This window comes from Sceloporus occidentalis, unplaced genomic scaffold (assembly GCF_023333645.1).
Source record: "Sceloporus occidentalis isolate IW3139 unplaced genomic scaffold, rSceOcc1.0.p SCAF_151, whole genome shotgun sequence".
NCBI lineage: Eukaryota > Metazoa > Chordata > Lepidosauria > Squamata > Phrynosomatidae > Sceloporus > Sceloporus occidentalis.
The window spans coordinates 2028880-2049815 of NW_028317131.1; the positions used below are offsets into that span (position 1 = coordinate 2028880).

At 39.8% G+C, this 20936-nt stretch overlaps 1 protein-coding gene across 7 annotated transcripts in view; it reads left to right on the forward strand.

Annotated features, from left to right (window-relative positions):
• The window catches only part of LOC149280628 (disks large homolog 2-like), a 522250-nt gene that overhangs the window by 497848 nt on the left and 3466 nt on the right, over nucleotides 1–20936 (forward strand). For 5 of the 7 annotated variants that reach the window (XM_089500312.1, XM_089500313.1, XM_089500314.1 and 2 more), the window contains 3 exons: nucleotides 2912–2957; nucleotides 16214–16264; nucleotides 19644–19745. In XM_089500312.1, coding sequence (XP_089356438.1) covers nucleotides 2912–2957; nucleotides 16214–16264; nucleotides 19644–19745 — 199 coding nt within the window. Of the gene's footprint in view, nucleotides 1–1382; nucleotides 1483–2911; nucleotides 2958–10089; nucleotides 10121–16213; nucleotides 16265–19643; nucleotides 19746–20936 lie in introns of all 7 variants that reach the window. The other 2 variants (XM_089500310.1, XM_089500316.1) reach the window with 2 other exon arrangements.

The following is a 20936-nucleotide window of genomic DNA, read 5'->3' on the forward strand; positions in this document are numbered from 1 at the left end:
ATGTTTTTTCTTTTCACGTTATACATAAGCATGACTTTTGTTTAATTTTCTTTTCTTTTAGCATGATTTATGTATTTATTTAACATCTGGTTTATTGAACTCTTTCACCCCTGGTGTTAATGATATTAACGCACTAAAAGCTGTTTTTTTTTTTAAGTATTAAAATTAGTCATTCACCTTGTCGGTCCGCCTTACTAAGACCTATTACATCTCAGGGGTGGAAGAGTTAATAGATATTTATAGATGTGAATTAATTTCATGTTATTTTATGTTTTTTATTTGTTTTGTTTTTTTATTTGTTATAGCTCTAAAATTCAAAAATGCTTCAAATGTAAAAGTGGTATGAAACTTCAGTGACGGAGAAGTGTACATTTTTTTTTTTTTGGCGATGGTGGAATCCAGTAGGACTTCTTGAAGCTCTTTTTCCTTAAATAATAAAAATTATTCGACTGATAGAAAAGTTCACATAAATTACATTCAATATGTGTGCGTAATATGTCATATAGGAGTTCTGGAAATCAAAAAAGGCAATATAAATCTAGTACTAATCTTTAGTATTGCAAGGGACCAAAAAAAAAGCATATTTTTAAGTTTTCATCTGCAAAATTGTCAAATTTGCTGTTTTCTATTCTAGCTTTTTCTATTCTATTCTATCTTTCTTTTTTCTATTTTAATATATATATATATATATATATATATATATATATATATATATATATATATATATATTCCATGCGCTTCTAAATAAATTGTAACCCAGAAAATAAATTATTTCTTTTATAAAGGGCTCATGTTGGTAGAAATATTTATCTTATCACCCTAGCAGCCAAAAAAATATTCCTGTAGACTTTTAAAATTTTGCACCAGGATGAATCAAAACCCCCTATCTCTGAGCAGCATTTTTTTTTACAACTGGCACATTAGCTAAAACATTTCAGATGAAAATGCTATATTTTTCCAGTAGTGTTCTAAGTGGAAACCTAAAATAGTACATATAAAATAAAAGTTCCTAAAAACTGTATGTCTAGAGGGCCGTGTCAGGAGAAAATATAATACCAGGTTGGCGTGAAGACTATGAATTTTAGTGTCAATTCCTTAAACTAGTACGAAACAGGCTTATTGTCAACCCCATCTTTCTTTTCTTGAACGGGAAGAAATTGAATAAATTATTTAGACAGGAGAACAAACACATTTGAGACAAATTTGTGGGTAAACCAACATTTTTGGAAAAAAAAAAAAAATAGATTTAGCTTTCCTGTGAATCGTGTATGACACTTCTGTCACTGTAGTTTTGCCCACGTTTACGAACTAGTTTTGTCAGCATGAGTGTGACAACAATTAGACGTCCCTGTTTTTTGCCCCATGCCCTTTCTCCTTCACAGTCATTCAATGACAAGCGTAAAAAGAACCTCATCTTTTCACGAAAGTTCCCATTCTACAAGAACAAGGAGCAGAGTGATCAGGAAACAAGTGACCCGGAAAGTAAGTAATCTCTTACAGATGATGTCACGTGTGGCACAAAGTGGGTGACACGCATGACACGTTCCCTCCCCTCCCCCTTCACAACATCTAGGCATACGGTTCTCGTAGGAAGGTTAGGCATTGCTACTGTGACCGGTGAATGAGTGTTATCTGGATCCGTTGACTTTTATGCACTGTAAAGTAATCTTTAGCAAATTTAAATTTAATCTCAAAGACAGTGGCCGAGGTCGGATGAGCAAATAATTGTTCTGTTCCGGAAAAAAAAAAGACATAGATAAGGTTATCGGCAGACAAGGTAGTGGAGCATAATGATTTTACTCAAGGCAACATGAAATGAAACATCTGGTTACCTACTGTAGCTGGCATCAGTAATTATTTTTTTTCCCAGCCATTATCTACCTTCTAGTCAAGTGCTAATAGTGTTTGTGAAGACAAAAAAAGTGTTTCTTAAAGAGAAAATCCATGACACATTATTGATTTTTTTAGCAGGTCTAAAAATTAGGTAAATACAACCTCAGATGAACAACACATATTACACAGTGTCATGATTTATTCAATGAAAATAAAGCCAAAATGGAGAAGCTGTGGGTTAGCTGTGAGTACAGAATAGGTCCAACAGTCGGTAGAATTTGATGGTAATATTTCAGCATAGTTGTTCCACATTCAATTACTAAAATATTCCTTGCATTCTTTGGCACCAATTCCTTAGCAATGATTTACATGTTGAGATTCAGTTTCTAATATGACTCTGTAGATCCTGATTCGATTTTAAATTTTTTATTGCTTGCTGTCTGTTTTGCTTAAATGGACAGTTTATAATATTCACAGCAGGACATTTGAGAAATTTCATGCCTCATGCTGAGGCCGTTACCTAAGTTTTTATTGTGTTCCGTAAAATACAAACAATTTATCTGTATCCCCGCAAAATATATAATATATAATAAAAACAACCTAATGAGAACTCTTCTGTGCAGTTAACTCCCTTACGAGTATCTACCAAGTTCAGGGAATGAGTCTCAGTACTTTTCACTACCAGATAATCTTCCCGACAGATAAAAAAATGAGTGCCACCTAAAGATTTTGCTTTTAAGTAAGACGTTGTTCATATGGATGTTCTCTGTGCTACAGTCCGGAACCAGATGGAACCTCGTAACTTGCGTGTCAATATTAATGTTATTTATTGTTTTATATAGCGCCATCAAATTCCATAGCGCTGTACATTAGGAAAGATGCCAATGGAGAACTAAACCTAAATTTATACGCGCTAAACAAAGACTTCAAAAAACACTTCAAAATAAAGGCAGGATCCAGATCTGTACTCATCGTGGTCTGTCATAGTAGTATCCATTTCAATTCCACTGACTTCTTCCTTCCTCTTCTGCGGCTGTCTTCCTCTTTCATTGCTCACTCTCTGGGTACGGCGGGGCAGGACATCTCGGGATTAGGTGACGACGGTTATGGAGCAAAGACTCTGAGTAAGTTCCCAGGAATGGTCGCTAAGACATTTAAATTTAATATTTTTTCCCTTTTTTTTTTTTATTTACGTTGTTTTTTTATTTATTAATTTATATTTCTTTTAAAACTTTCCGAGGACCCCCCTTTCCTAGCATGCACAGACAAGACTTTCATCTGTTGCCCAGTCGTGAATGCTACAATACTCTATGTTTTTAATAGCCTTGTAATTGCATGATAATGTGATGAAAAGCTTTATGTATAACCGAAACTTGCTGGTTTAAAATATTATTTTATGGATTGTATTTTTTTTTCTTGTCTAAAATAATGTTTTTTCAGCATGTTTGTCATTCTGACTTAGATTTTAAAAACTGATCAGATGTTCAGACGACTGAGCTTTTTTTTGTTTAAATAAATTATTTGATTGATGGATTAAATTATTGATTTATTTATTAGTTTGGATGTCACAGGAAGGTAGGTTCTTTCAACTAAATAAGTAATTTACGGATAACCAGAAGATATTTTTTTTGTAAATTTTTTTTTTAAGCCAAGCATTGAAAATACATATTTTTTATATTACAAAATTAACTTTTACCTACCAACAAAGGGCCAAAGAGGGACACATTTGCTTTAGGGAGTGTGATCTATTGCTAGCTGATTATATAATTAAATAACACACCTTTCAAAACAGCCAAGTAACCATTTTTAGCCTTCTGTCTTCTCCCGTAAATTGTCTGTTAACGGAATAAACACCGTGTATAATCTAAACGCAAAAAAGCATAAAGGGAAGCATGGAATAGCTGAACCGAGTGCCAGTCTTCAAAGAAACATTTTTCTCGTCTTGAGTTTCTTTTAACAGATACATTTTAGTGAATCACAAGCCGGGATACTTAGTATGTGGGAATAACACACATTAAGATGTTGCATTCAAATCCCCGGTGAATGACGCTCCTACTGTCCGCCTGCATTAAGTGCTGATGTCATAGCTAGTTATGTTTTCATTCAGAATTAACCCTATAAGTAAACAGAAGAATGAAATGTTTAAGCTTTCCAATGCAATGCACATCACATTCAGAATCTGAAGGGTTAATAATAAACATTCTCATCCCCTGTTCGTTGCCATTGGCCCATAAACACTTTACCTCCCAGGTAAAATAAAATCACGACAGTAGCAACCTTTCCTTATTTTGGCCATTGGTGATGTCTACTATCCCTTTCTATTCACACAAAGGTTAATTGTTAGTGGTGGAGGGTGCCGACTCTGTTGGCACTCAGGGGGTTAATGATGATTACAGCAATGCAATGATTGAACGACCAATCAGAGCACACTCTGTGACCTAAAGCCCTCCCACACTGTCTGGGTACAGCTGGACACTGGGGTAGAGGAGCCGGCTTTGCACTAGGCTCCTCTCTGATTGGGGTCTCACCGTCCCTCACATTAATCCAGAACTCACAGCTCCCTCAGCCTACTACAACTCAAGTCTACAACACAATGGGGGCTCAGGGCTCCTTTACCACCCTGGGGCCCCAGAGCAATTGCTTTACGTGCCCCCTCGATTAATCCAGTCCAGCTTTTAACCATTGGCTGTGGCCGGTTTAGAAGGCCGGTGATTTCAGGATCCAATAGTAATTAATTGTAACGGATTATAATTATGCAGAGTTTGCCACAGTTCTATTACTTTTCAAAGCAGAAATTTGAAAAAAAAGATTTTTTTTCCGGAGCATTGCGTTCAACGTCTGAGAACATCTGCCTGGCGTTTAAAGAGTGTAAACTATAATGAGGTTATTTCTGTGTTACTCCGCTCCGCTGGATCCATTTTCACCGGGCTGGCGGATTGGGACGCTCGTTTGCAATCCCCCCATTGTTCACAGTGAAGCTTAATTGCTATCGTATTAAAAGCAACAGGGAGATAGAGAAATAAAATAAAAATAAAAAAGCGGCGGTTATTAGGCGGATAAAAGACTAAATATCTGATCTTGGCGTTACCGGCAAACTTTTGCATAAGCACAATGCAACTTTGGCTCAGTAGGTAGTAAATGAGAAATAGCGAGGGGTCCATTATCGTTAACAATATAAAAGCGCCGATTTGGTCCTGCTCGGGAGACGAATACTAAAATGCTTATAGTTGTGTTTTTTCGTATGTTCAAATCATTTGATTTGGTCATTAAGCATTTGCTTTGATCATTAATCTGATTTGGATCAACTATTAAATTGTGTCAAATCTTCCTAATGTCCATTAACTAAATTGCTTAAAAAAAGGGTTAGTTGTAACTAAAATAAAGTTTGATATATGCAAATAATTTCTTTCAATAATTTGATTTACATCCACTGACAGAAGTCGCTAAAAACAGCGTTTGGAGCAATTTAAAATGATTAGGGTTGTAGAATATTGTCACTTAGGCTCGTGGATTGCGACTCCCATCATGAATAGGCAAACGTAACTGTATTAAACCTATTAAACAGGCTTGGATTTAAGAATTCAAAAAGCAAAGTTCTGATGTGAAGATTTGCTCAAGACTCATACTGCTAGTTTAACAAAAACCACTACGGCTTTTCGCATAATTTAAACTAATTTATTAAAAATGCCTGTAATTTGGGGTTTTGTTTTTCTATCAATGTTTAATCATTTGGTAGTAGGGTTGCCCCAGTCCAGGTTTCATCTTCTGGGATAAATAGGTAGTCCTGGATCTCAGACATACCTCTTTATGTCTCGGGGAACATTGGGTCAGCGGCTGTGTTATTCCACATTCCTTAACATTCTCACATCTCCTTCTTTGCTCTTCTTCCCTACTTTCTATCTTTTTTCTTCTCTCCCTCTTTTTTCTTCTACGTCTTTTTTTTTGCTCTCTCTCTTCTTTCTTCTCTTTCTTCCCTCTCATCTATCTCTCATTTCATTTCTCTCTCCTCTCATTTCTCTCTTTTCTATTGGTTTAAACCAATATCAGTCTTTGGTCAGGTCCTATAGTGAGGAAAGCTTTATGTCTATCCCATGCATGCAGGGCCGGCCGAAGACTTAACGCCGCCTGGGGCGAGGTTTAAAATGCCGCCCCCCGCCGACGCCGGGGGGGGGGCGGCATTATCTACCCCCCACCACCACCGGTACTTACCTGCGGCGAGTCTCCCTGTGCTGCCACGGTGCCGGCTTGTAATGCTGAGCGCCGGAAATTCACGTCACTTCCGGCGCTCTGCATTACAAGCCGGCACAGAGACCGAACAGGGAAACTCGCCGCAGAGGAGAGAGAGAGGGGCGCCGAGCGGGTAAGCGAAAACCACTCGGTGCCCCTCTCTCTCTCCTCCGCTTCAAAAAAAACAAAAAAAAAAGTGCCGCCCCTTCTGAAGTGCCGCCTGGGGCAATTGCCCCAGTCGGCTCCATTGTAGGGCCGGCCCTGCATGCATGTTTAAATTCCCTCACTGTATTAGCCTGTATTAGCCTCCACTAATGCTACTGCTGGGGGACTGTTCTATTTATCTACTACCCTCTGAGTAAATTAGAACTTACTTCCATTACCTCCATTACCTCTAAGTTTTAGACCATGACCTCTTGTTCTAACATTGTTCCTCATTTTTAATACGTTTCTTTCATGTACTTTGTTAAATGTTTGTTTCAATTGCATCCCTCCTCTCTCTTCTTTCCTCCAAGCCGTACATATTAAGATCTTTTAACCTTTCCTGATAATTGCTGTCCTGCAAACCACTCGGCATTTTGGTCACCCTCCTCTGAACTCTGTATCAATATCCTTCTAGAGATGGGGTTTCCAGAACTGTACGCAATACTCTAGATGAGGTCTGTAAGGTGGCAGAACCTCCTCCTGCTATTAATGCCACCGACCATACACCCCAGCACCCTACTTGCTTTTTGAGATGCTTTATTGCATTGTCCGCCTACTTTTAAGTCTATGTTCTTTCATTTCTCCCTTTTCTATTCTCTCTTTTTTTTCTCTACTCTCCTTTCTTTCTTGTCTTCCTTTCTTCTCCTTTTTCTCCCCAGCCTCAGCAAAAGACATTTGTTTTATATGCAAGCACCGTTTACTTAGTGTATACAATGTACACATTTAGGATTTGGGAAAAAAGTGATCAGTTCACTTTAATGATGAGAATTGTGGTTAACATAAAGTCTCGCCACTTAGTGAATCCAGCCTAGTGTTGTTTGTTTGATTATATGTCAATTAGTGAAATTTAACCCCTTAATGACAAAGCCTGTACATGTACAGGCTCAAAATGCATTGTTTTCATTGTCCTTAAGGGGTTAAAAACTCAAAAAGGATTCTACCCTCCCTAAGGACCGCGTCCGGCGCTTTTAATGTAGAGGAAACCCACTTTTGTTTTTCATTGCGAAAGTGACAGTTTCCTGACTCTCCAAATGAAGTGTCTGTAAACACTAAGCAAGTTTAATTCTATGCCTCAGTAATTATAGATGATAACTTCTCGTGGCATGAAATAATCCACCGAGTCTCCTCATTCGCGCAGGAGAATATTAATGACTGTCCGCACCGTGTGTTTGTGTGGGAGTGCTGCTTGTCATTCTGAAGCACTTATCATTTTCAGTATTTTGACTCAAACACCATTAATAGGAAAGAGACGGCGCGCTCTCGTCTCATGAAACCGCATTTCATTGTTTTTGGCAGGTTAAAATGCGAAAGCTGGGATTTATCAATAGGCGACAGCATCTCCCGGAGGGGGGGGGGGAGCAAACTTCTGTCATTATTTGACAAATCGAGGCTTGTATTCATTTTAAGTGTTGTGTGATGACAGGTCTTCATGAAATGCATTTTTTTTATTAATTTAAAGAAAAAAATATATAGAAAAATGCTATAATGGTCCCAGAGAACAGAGTGTCCGCAGTAGTCAAGAATGATGCCGAGCTCTTTTGAATTTGAAATTAAAAAGGTGCCAAGGCTGCATTAAAACATGGAGCATCGGGATATGAAGTCGGCCGCGGGGTAGGCAGCTGGGGGAAGACATAACTAAATGTACTGCTGGCCTTATCCTAATAAATTTATATTCTACATATATCCTAATAAATAGATTCTACATCATGTACCAAGCAGTTGTAAGCCAAGTGTGACGCAGTATTTAGGCATTTTAACAGTCCGATGAGTTATGTGGATCTTCCAGTATCTTTGGAGATCAAGCCAGTGGTGGGAAGAATGCCTCTGGTTCAAAAATATCCATACCACGACAATAATTCATTAAAACGGATTGGCAGCATCTCTTCTCCTGTTGGTAGAGGACCTGTTCAGTGCTCCATAAAATATTGGTTTCCTACGACCATACCTGGGAACTCTCCGGGTTTTGCCGGAAGACTCCGGGAGAAGCGCCGCTCCTCCGGTTGTCCGGGTCAACAACCAAATTCTCCTGTTCGCGGGAGCAGGGTCCTGACACACACCACTCCCCAACCATTTACAACTTAAATTGTGTTGTGTCCCGCGACCTCAGCGGGGATGACTACTCACGTCTGCAGAACTGCCCACTGATGTCAGCGGGTAGTCCTGGCCGTGTCCCACCGGCTGCGGGTAGCCGAAGCTCAATAGCTCCCAGGTGTGCTTACAACCCAGACAACCAATGAACAGGGAAGAGGTAAGAGGTGAAAATCCTTATTTTGGACGTGTAAAAACCAGATACATGTGTTTTTACCAGAATATAATCCACAAAAGGGTTGCCACTAAAATAATAAAATAAAATCACTTCCATCCAATGAAAAAAAGTTTTTTCGTTTAGAAATGACCACAGTTTGATAGCCTAGACACGTTACAACATCATTCTCTTTGAGATAATTCATCTTGAAAGCCTCGGTTCTAATGTCCCATAGAGGGTCTGTTCAGCCTCAATCTATTTGCGAATTTCATCTAGCCGTTATTATTTTGTCTAGTGCATCCTTATCAAAATAATAGCTCTGTGCATATGGCGCGGGTGATAAGGTGCTTGTCGCCGTCATTGTCTTACTAGCTCTGTGCAGAATGTCCATAAATTGCACAGGATGAAATACCAAATGAATTACATATTTTTCAAAATGTTTTAGAACTACATTGTCTATTGTACAAAAACAAACGTGATATCGTTAGACAATTGAATAGTCACCAAAAAGTAGTCATCAAATATACGCCAACATCTTCACCAAACAGGGTCTGTATCTGTAGATAAACAGGCTTTAGAAACCCGTCGGCTGTCAGCCTGGCCAATACCCATAAATTTATTCTGCCCCCAGGAATCAGAAGGCGTATAATCAGAAAAATATTCAAGGGATTGTAGTTTTTATTAGAAGATACATATTTTTGAGAAGTAGCCTAAATAATAAGTCAGTTCTCTATATACCGGTAGTACGTACATCATACATCTACTAAGAAGACCATCGATATTGTTCTAGAATGTGGTGATGACTTGAAAAATCTGTATGTTTAAAATATAAAATGCAAAGTAGGGCTTTTTGAAGACAAATAAAATGATAGAAAAAAAGGACACGATCTTTACAATTGCTTTAATTTTATTCCTTCCCCGGCTGACTCTTCTAAAAGCACGGAGTATTTGTATGTATACGTCATGCGGAAGCTCAGCAGCACTCCCGTTCTACTCAATAGGAGCTGAGCTCTCATTGAAATCAATGATATAGCCTTAAAGAAGTTTACATTTTGTTTTAAGGATATGCAGGCCTTTGGGACCTCAGAGTTCTCCTCTTCAGATGGAATAGCAAACTAAGGAGTGGGTAGTCTTAAAAAGAATACCATGTATAAAAAGAGACTGTGATGTTATGCGATAAAATCAAAGCAAAATCAATAGAAAGCAAGAGACCAAACTTCCTATGGATTTCTTTCTGAGAAGACATCTCTAGGGTCCCTAAACTCCAGTCTTCTTTTTCTATGTTGGTCCAATAAAAGGTACACTATATGACCAAAATTAGACTATATCTAATTAAATCTTTGAGTGTGCATAGTCTTTACATGTCCTGTGTATCTATATTGGAACTTTGAGATATCCCCTATACCTTTTGCACCTCTATAATTTCAATTTATTTTGCAACTAATTTGTTTTGACGAGCACCACCAAACTATATATATACATATTGATCTGGAAGTCTGAGGGATGAATCTTGTTTGATGGATGCCGGGAGAACATTACCTACATGAATTCATAGCGCCTGCTGTAAATGTTGATGGAAGAAGGATATTGGTCTCGGGGCTGTTTTTCAGGGTTTGGGCCTCTTAGTACCAACACATTTTGGACAATGCTCTGCTTCTGAGTTTGTGGGAACCGTTTGGGGAAGACCCTTTTCTATTCCAGTATGACTGCCCCAGCACACAAAGCAGGGTCCATAAGGACATGGGATGAGTTTGATGTGGAAGAACTTGAGCCCTGACCTCAACCCCATCGAACTACTTTGGGATGAACTGGAATGGAGATTGTGAGCCAGGCATCTCGTCCAACATCAGTGCCTGACCTCATAAATGCTCTTTTGGCCCTTAGGAGGCTGTTTAATTTACTTATATAATACCTTAGGGATAATTTCTCTATAGATTAAAAAAGGTGTCTTTCATCTGCTTATGTAGAATATAATGTGAGCATTCAGCTCCACTGTAATATGCTGTAAGAGAGTTGAGCACTGCTTATAAACTGGTTATTTCCATTTTTGAAACATTTCCAAAGACAAATTAAATTCTACAACCGAATAGCCTAAGTGGAACTGTCAGCTTAAGGAAAATGTGCATGAGTCAGTAGAGCACTATATGTCACGTTGGCAATTTTATAAGTGGTTCAGCAGCTTTGTAGGGTATTTACAAGGTAATATATTCTTTTATTTACCTGTTTTGTGGTTGTTAGAATACTAAACACAGCATTCTTCTCATATTATAATACTTCAAGTCAGAGCTGTAGCTAGCTCATTTTGCACCCAAGGCAAGAATAAAAAAATTGCCCCCCCCAGCTATTATTTTTACAAAGGTTATTTTATTTACACTGGGTGCGCACTGTCCACGGAGACGCCCGATGAGCAGGGTTGGTTGGGGAGATCACAATCATGCAGCTGCCTCGGCAGTCCCCTGAAGACCAGTCCAGGGGTGGTGGTCCCTTCCCCTATAGATACACTACTATTTTTTAGGGGGCTTCGTGGTGAATCACATTGCTGGCGCAATGTGATTCATCACGGAGCCCTGCTGAGCTGGTTAGAGAGATCTCCCCAACCAGTCCTGGAGGCTGCAGCTGCTAATGGGGGGGCTGTGCGCCGCCTTGCAGCTGCGCCCGAGGCGAGTGTCTCTCTCTCCTCACTCTTTCTACGGCCTTGCTTCAAATCAGTTCATAAGTAAGAGGCAGTTACATAGTTACATAGTACATAAGGTTAATAAGATCAAAGATCAAAAAGGCTAAAGAAAAAATATTATTTTTCACAGCCTTCTTTGCCCATATATACCTTTGTGGAGGGCACTGTATAGAAAGTACACCCTCTTTGAATTATATGGTTTTACATATCAGGGCAAAATAACAATCATCTGTTCATTAGCAGGTACAAAAATTAGGTAAATACAACCTCAGATGAACAGCAACACATGACATATTACACTGTCAACAAAAATAAGGCCAAAATGGAGAAGCCATGTGTGAAAAAAACAGAACCATCTTTAGCAGCAATGACTTGAAGTAATTGTTTCCTGTATCAGTCTCTCTTTACAATGTTGCTTCATTGAGGTTCATTGAGGTTTGAGGTCATGTGTTCATGCATAGGTCCTGCCACAGCAAGCATTTCAGTTGGGTTGGGGTCTGGACGTTGACTGGGCCATTTCAACACCTTTTCTTTTTCAGCCATTCAGTTGTAGATTTTCTGGTGCGTTTGGGATCATTGTCCTATTGCAAGACCCAATTTCGGCCAAGCTTTAGCTGTCAGACAGATGGCCTCACATTTGATTCTAGAATACTTTGGTATACAGAGGAGTTCATGGTCGACTCAATGACTGTAAAGTTCCCAAGTCCTGTGGCTGTAAAACACAAATCATCACTCCTTCACCACTGTGTTTGACAGTTGGTATAAGGTGTTTGTGGTGTAGAGCTGGTCACCCTTTTTAATGATCAATTAATCAAGGGCATTTGATTAGCAGCGTCTGTCTGCTACATAGTATTTTAATTCCTATGTAAGCAGTAGAGGTGTACTTCGTTTTTCACACATGGCTTCTCCATGTTGGCTTTATTTTTGTTGAATAAATCATGACACTGTGTAATATGTCATATGTTGTTCTTCATCTGAGGATGTATTTACCTACTTTTTAGACCTTCTAAGGTACAGATGATTGTTATTATGCCCTGATATGTAAAACCACAGAATTCAAAGAGGGTGTACATTATTTCTTTAATAAAAGCATGAAGAGAGAGATAATTTAAAAAAACAACAACTAATAATCATTCTAGTAGAAATCCCATTAACGTGCAGTATTTTCAATTAGTGGGGAAAAGCCATACATTTCTCTGGTGAACACAAGTAGGTTCATAAACTCTAAATTGATTTTCTACAATGACACTCAAAGTGTGAAATTCAAGGCAATAACTAACGGCTAAATTCATTTTCTGACATCTGCATAATTCAGCACTCCTAAGCAGACATGTTATTAGCAAAGAAAGTGGTGTCAGCAGGACCTCTTGCAAATAATACTGGGACGGTAAAAAATATGGCCTTATAAAGTGGAAGCATTATGTTAAGACACGCTGGTTCACAAGGTTTTCAGTGTGAGTAGTTTAAGATTTAATAGGCTTCTCCTAACAGGGTATTCAAGTAAGGAGATGATTTACAAAGAGACTGCAGGTAATCAATCTTTGTATTGATTTCTGAATATCTGTTGGACAAGAGGTCTGTCCATCGCTCTGCAGAGAACGTAATTAGGAAAGACCTTGCTGTTATTATATGGGAATGACTAGAAGGGAAATACTATTCAGCAGCAAGTCATTCCAATCAATTGGCAATTACACACACACAAGAGAGGAATAAGCAACTTTCAAAGGTTCTATTTTAAACTAGGGCAGGAGACCATACTCTCTATTATGTGGAAGCTATAATATTTGGGTATATACATTGTACTTACTACACCTTAGGTATTTTAATGTCTATATGCCAATAGACGTGGTTTGGCGATGTAAGTGTGGCTGAATCTGGATATGGGCAGAGGTGCGCTACGGTTTTATGCTCATGTAGCGAGTGGTCGGGCATATTCAGCCAATGGCTGCCATCTACATCACCCAATCTACAGCTGGAGTGACGCAGTCGGCCAGAGTAAGAGAAGAATAACATCGGAGAGCTTAAGGAACACATTTGGTGGAGAAAATGTACAAAATTCCAGCGAGGGAAAACATTTTTAGGAGAGAGTTATTTTTAGGGTGCGAATGAGGATCCAGCTATGCAGATATGCACTGTAGAGAAGTCCAGTAAACAGTCCGCGGTCAAGGGCAATGGCAGGCAGCGAGGTCAAATGTATCCGAGGTCAAGGCAGGCAGATCAGAAGCAAAATCGATTAAACAGGTCCAGGGTCGTAGGCAGGCAGCGAAGAATCGTGGTCAAATAACAGGCAAAGGTCGGTACACAAGGCAATAGAGAAATGGCAGGAAACAGCACACCCAAAAAGCATAACACTTTGAACGGGTAAAGACTGGGGATTCAAATGGGGCTTAAATAGGAGACGGTACTCACATACAGGCCGTGGCGTTGCGTGCGTGGCGTGCGTTGCGTACGTCGCGTGACGTCGACGCGGTCCGTCGGCACGTCATAACCGCGGTACACGTAGGGGACGTGCCTTCACGTCCTCGGCCGACATTGGATCGCGGCGGAGGCGGAGCCGCGACACAGACGTGTGCGCACAGCGTCGGGGGCTATGACAAAGGTGCCGGGGACAGACGAGCCGACGCGAGCACCAAAGGTACGAGCCGCGGCGGCGCGCGTGACATTGGGGTTGTAAAAAGGTGTATAATACAGTGTTGAGAAAAAGGTGAGTTTGGAAGAGAGAAGGGAAATTGTGTTGGAGGAGAGAGAGGAGAATAAAAAGGAAAAGAGACAAGAATCACTCAAACATTCAGAACTTCTGTTTCCCTGACAGACAAGGCTGTAGGGAATACCAAAAATATTACAGAAAATCAAAGGAAGATATGAGTTGTCCAAGTGAAGAGGTGTAGATGGAGAAGAGTAGAGGCCCAAGAATTGAGCCCTGGGGAACATCAACAGTGATAGGGGAGAGAAACAAGTTCTTTTGAAGGAGACACTAAAAGTAGGGTCAGAAAGGTAGAATTTGAACCAGGAGGAGGTCGTTAGTAATTTTAGGTCGTTAAGGGGGGTCTCGGAATGCTGTGGACGGAAACCAGATTGTAGAGGGTCAAGCAGAGAGTTTGTGAAGAGAAATGTAGTTAGTTGACTTGCTAGGAGCTTGACTTTATACACCTGTGGCAATGGGTCTGATTGAAACACACCGGAATTCAATAATTAAGAGGTGCGTCCCAATACTTTTGTCCATTTAATGTGTGTGTGTGACTATACCCAGATCCCCATAAATAGCTCCTTTGTTGAGGTCGTTGTATGAAATAAAAATGTTGGAAATGTTGTCACATTGTATTAACAAATAATGTCAGTACAAGGACTTTGCCAAGGTTGGACAATGCTTGCCTCCAGCGGAAATGTTCTACATTCATCTAATCTGAGAAACAATTATCTCCTTGCAGAAGTGTAACAGAGGGTCATCGCTCATTTGCATGATATACTGAAGTACAAAATTTACTAAATGTACTTCCCGTATGTCCTTAGAACTGTTTTTCATTATTTTTATTGTTAACGTAACAATAAATTGATTTGGAGAACTAAATAGAAAATTAACGGAAGTAAAGAGAATAAAATATTATTGGGTATTATTTGGTACCATCAAATAAGGAACAAGGTCATCTTAAAGTCTCGTTTAAAAAAAAGTTCCTTGAACAAAATAGCTTAATTATCATTAATTATGAATCCTTAAATAGGTAGTTGTTTAACCCTTTGAATAACTTGGAAGCCAGGCCAATTTCTGTAGTTTTGCTATAGTTAAAGGCAATCTTAAAAATGAATTAAACGTTTCCCAGGAAAACATATATATATTTTTTGAGTATCTAGCTTAAGACCAACTGTGCATCCTATCGTGTGATATAATTGTTATATATATGCCAAACCAAATAATAAAGGTACCAAAATTATTTTCTTTAAAAAAATGACCCAACCACCTTAGTAAATTAGTACAATAGATGTGGCTTTACATACATGTAGACTGCACGCATAGACCATGTCAGTGTCATTACACAACATACTTCCCATCACCCACATGATTATTCTCACTGAGGGTGGTGGGGGTTGTAGTTCACAAAAGCTTATTAGCTGATTTGTTTTTGTTTTTAACACCGGGGTCACTTCGCTGTTTTCATGGAAAACAAAGAAATTTCTAGCTGTGACATAATTTGCAAAAGGGTTTAATAACCATCAGTTATCCTTTTAAACTTAATCTTGGATCAGCGAACACAACATGACATTGGAACAAAGGCGTGATGGGAGTGATAAAGGGCCATTGGAACACAGGAGTGATGGGAGTGATAAAGGGCCGTTGGAACACAGGAGTGATGGGAGCGATAAAGGGCCGTTGGAACACAGGCGTGATGGGAGTGATAAAGGGCCATTGGAACACAGGAGTGATGGGAGTGATAAAGGGCCGTTGGAACACAGGAGTGATGGGAGTGATAAAGGGCCGTTGGAACACAGGAGTGATGGAAGTGATAAAGGGCCGTTGGAACACAGGAGTGATGGGAGTGATAAAGGGCCATTAGAACACAGGAGTGATGGAAGTGATAAAGGGCCGATGGAACACAGGAGTGATGGGAGTGATAAAGGGCCATTAGAACACAGGAGTGATGGGAGTGATAAAGGGCCATTGGAAAACAGGAGTGATGGGAGTGATAAAGGGCCATTGGAAAACAGGAGTGATGGGAGTGATAAAGGGCCATTGGAACACAGGAGTGATGGGAGTGATAAAGGGCCATTGGAACATAGGCGTGATGGGAGTGATAAAGGTCCTCTGTACGCCTATGAAGAGATTCCATTAAAAATCAGCCGTTTCTAGCTACAATAGTCATTTGAAACATTAACCCCGTCTGCGCTGGATTTCTGATCCATTTCATGTTATTTTAATGGACAAAATTACCTTTTCTTTCAAAAACAAGGACGTTTCTGAGTGACCCCAAACGCTCTCTATACAGTCTATTTTATTATATTCCTAATGTGTTTTTTTCTTTGTTCTCATTTGTAAGGAGGCCAAGAAGACTACATTTTATCGTATGAACCTGTCACAAGACAAGAAAGTAAGTTTTTGCTTCTTAAATTCATATATATGTTTCAGCCGTGCGCGTGAATATAAAGTCACTCATCCTGATATTGTTGTTTTTGATCAACGTAAATCATGTACGTGTACAGATTTTACATAAACCAGAGGGGATGGCTAAATTCATGACTCACCAAGAGAAATACCGTATTTGCTCGATTATAAGACGACCCTGATTATAAGACGACCCCCCAAAATCTGAATATTAACTTAGGAAAAAAAGAAAAAGCCTGAATATAAGACGACCCTAAAGGAAAAAAGTTTTACCAGTAAATGTTAATTCATGTAAACTATTTTTTTTAATAAAAGCTATGATTGAGAAAAATATTTTTTTTGTTTTTATTTCTTGTATTTTCCAACCTGTCCCCCAGTTATGCACATCTGCCCCCAGGCTTGCCACTCCAATATGGCACTGTGGCCCATGATATGCCTTTTAACCCTCTATATGCCACTGTGCCCCATGGTATGCCTTTTGACCCCCTATGTGCCACTCTGCCTCCAGAAATGCCTTATACCCCTATATGCCACTCTGCCTCCAGAAATGCCTTATACCCCTATATCCCATTCTGGCATTTAGGGGGTTAAAATGCATATTATGGGGCAGAGTGGCATATAGGGAGGTATAAGGCATTTCAGGAGGCAGAGTGGCATTAAGGGAGTTAAAAGGCATTGTATAGAGCACTCTGCCTCCAGAAATGCCTTATACCCCTATATGCCACTCTGGCATTTAGGGGGTTAAAATGCATATTATGGGGCAGAGTGGCATATAGGTGTATAAGGCATTTCAGGAGGCAGAGTGCTCTATTAAATGCCCCCTTAACGCCACTCCAGAAATGCCCTATGCCCCCATTTAACACACACACACACACACACACACACACACACACACACACCCTATACCCCCATTTAACTAACACACACACACACACTCTCCCCTCCCCTCTCAGCCCTCTCAGCCCTCTCTTACCGGTGCTTCCAGCCGGGGCAGCGGGTTGACGTCGCCTTCTGCTGCAGCCGGAAGGAGGTGGAGTTGGCAGCGGGGGTTTGTCTGCGTCCGTCGCGTATACTTTCCCCGGCTGTCAGAGATCAGAGTTCCCCGCACCGGTGCGGGGAACTCTGATCTCTGACAGTCGGGGAAGGTTTGCGCGACGGACGCAGACAACCCCCGCTGCTAGCCACACCTCCTTCCGGCTGCAGCGGACATTGTCTACGCGGATCGCGTAGACGTCAACCCGCTGCCCCGGCAATACAGCAGGAAGCACCGGTAAGTGTGTGTATGATGGGGGGGGGGGACAGGAGGATCCAGGTCCCCTGCAGCGGTGCGGGGGATCTGGATCTTAGTCTCCTAATCAGACTCTATTTGAGGTCTGATTAGAAGACGACCCCGATTAGAAGACGAGGGGTATTTTTCAGAGCATTTGCTCTGAAAAAAACCTCGTCTTATAATCGAGCAAATACGGTACCTTTTTTAAAATAAAAAAGTCCATGTGTAACTACATCTAAATATTAAATGACGATGTGGTTCCGTAACTTAGTGATTTGGTATTGCCATAAAATAAAATAGAGGAACACCACAATAATTTATTTATGTTATGTAGTAATATTCTGCTTATGTTCCAAACAATATATACAGAAAAATGCAATCAATTCCAAAAACGGGGAAATTTCTCCAGGCCATATGGTAATGGGTAAAGCCACAGGCTGTTTAATATTTCATGAAATATTAATATTCTCTTAATATTCTTGAATTCCGTAAGGATGCATTATTCGGGTAGTAGATATACTACACTCAAGAGGAATAAGCCTCTCTGGCAAAGATACCTGTTTAAAACTGTTTACAGAAGGCTGGAGGAATAGGCGTAGAGATGGACAAAGCTTTGGTAGCTGATTGTGGAAATGCAGGCAAAAAAAGGCAATTTTTGCCCAAACATGATCTAATGAGTTATCTACTCAAGGGCACAGAACATATCAACTCATCAAGGTCTGGCGTATTAATTCAGGGGTTAAATTTAGTATCTCATGGACCTGATAGTTTCATGACCAGAAAATGTTGAATAGAGTTCTAAACCTGATATACCAGGTCCTTTTTTTCCACCTAAATTCTTCATATCTACTAATTTAATCTCTACTTGAATTTGGAATAAATATCTGTAAAGATTTTTTTTGTGCACTTCAATTTAAAGGAAAATCAAAATAAATAAGCAGTGTGATAGACTTCTCATATTTGATATCAGGTAGACGTGCAAATGGGCCAAACACGTTTCGGACAAATTTTGCGGTACGTTTTCGGCCTATTCGTTTTCGGGCAATGAATTTCGCTCCCTTCCCATTCAGTTCAAGCGAAATTTGTTGCCCGGTGCCCACATTCATGATCACTCACTGTCTCACACTCTCATTCTCGTTCACTCTTTCTCTTACACTCTCCAAATTATTCCCTACCTTCTCTGCCGACCACTTCCGCTTCTGCTGACCTCTTCTGCTTCTGCATCTTCTTCTCCTTCATCTCCTGTCTTCTATCTTTGTCCATATTTCCATGGACATAACCCAGCAGGAAGTTCTGCCAAATGGTGGCAGTGACTTCCTCTCCCCTGAACCCGAACTGAGGGCAATATGGTGCCGCGTCCTCTCCCTAATCCTCCAAATGGGGGAGAGGACGTCATCAGACGCACCTCAATATTGCCCCCAATTCAAGTTAGGGCAAAATAAAGGCACTTTTGGTAATGTCCTCTTCTCCGATTGGAGGATCGAGGGAAAGGACATCACTGGAGATGCCACCATATTGCTCTCAGTTCTGGTAAGGGCAAAATAACCGCTCTGTAGGTCAATTCCTCTCCCCCCATTGGAGGATCTGGGAGAGGACATCACCACACGCGCTGCCATTTTGGCGGAAGTTCCCGAACGCACAAGTCTAACATCAGACTCTTTCTTCTGTTACATTTCATCCTAGATTGTAACTGTGCCTTTGTCATCAGTCTTCAACATGGGCCATGTTGAACTTCAAGTTATTATTTTATACTAAGACTGTAGGATACAACTTAAAGTATAAATCCTGCAAAGAGGAGCTATTGATATGCATATAAAATAAGTTAATCATTTCTGATTCTTTTTCTAAACTCAAAATGTCATAGACGCGTGCTTAGATGTCTAGGATATGTTATAGCTTTAAAATATAGATAACGTTTAAGCCTAGGTTTGGGCTTCTACCTCCAGACAATTTTCTTGTGTTACTCTACCATATCATGTCTAACCATACATATGCATTTACTTACAAGAAGTCAATATGAACAAGAATTAAGAAATATTATTTTTTTACATTTTAAATAAATGTAATAATTCATTGACCCTTGTTTTCTACTTAGTTAATTACACCAGGCCTGTTATTATTCTGGGTCCTATGAAAGACCGGATCAATGATGACCTCATCTCCGAATTCCCGGATAAATTTGGCTCATGTGTTCCACGTAAGTATAGAAGTAAATTCCTAATTAAACGTTATAGACGTTTCATATGGTTAATTAATGAATATTTTAGGCTTTTTTTTGGATTTAATAGAAATGTTCATTTTCTGTTGTGTTATTATTTCTTGACCACACAAATCCTAAAACAAAGGGTACTTTCAAAACAAGGCTTTGCAAATATAAGGGCAAAAACTTTAAATATGCAATTAAAAAAAAATTGTTTTACAGTACAAGCTAATAACAGTTTCTTCTGAGAAGATACTTTTTTTTCTCTCTGAAATCATCTTAAATATATTAGACCCCCAATGATTGGGTATCCCGTACTTAACAAGCGATTGCTATTAACAATCCAATAGACTTGACTCTCCAAACAGGTGGTACTTCCTTGATACCCAATTACAAGATGTGCAGTGTTTCAGTTTAAAGTGTATCTATATCACACCTAAGTAACCGATGGATTTGTTCTGCTCGTTCCAAGCGTTTCTACGCTCATGGCAGAACATTCCAGAACACTGTATTGCTCTAGGTGGTATAGTAAAAAATAATAGACGCCATAAACGTTAGCAGCGTCAGGGACGTTTGTTGATGTAACTATAAAGCTGCGCTACCCTAATTAGCACTGGATTATAAATATAGTATTAAAAACATTAAGTGATAACACTATGATTCTGGCATATCTAGCATTATTCGAAATAAAAAGAAATCCCTTTAGTTCTAGGAGAATCCAAAAATACAATCCTGTAAAAAAAATCCACACAATATAACAAAAAAGTTATTTTGGTCTACCTGTTAAGGAGTATATATATAGTATATGACCAAGAGTATATGAACACCTGACCATCACTCCATCATGTAGAACATCCCATTCCAAAATCATTGATATTAACATGGAGTAGCCCCCCTGCTCATATAACCGCCTCCACTCTTCTGGGAAAGCTTTTCACAAGATTTTGGAGAGTTTCTTTGGGAATTTCTGCCCATCCTTCAGTAGAGCGTTTGTGAGGTCCGGCACTGATGTTTGAGGAGTCTCCGTTCCAGTTCATCCCAAAGGTGTTCGATGGGGTTGAGGTCAGGGCTCTGTGCGGCCGGTCAAGTTCTTCCACCCCAAACTCATCCCAACCATCTCTTTATGGAGCTTGCTTTGTGCGCTGGGCACAGTCAGGCTGGAATAGAAAAAGGTCTTCCCCCAAACTG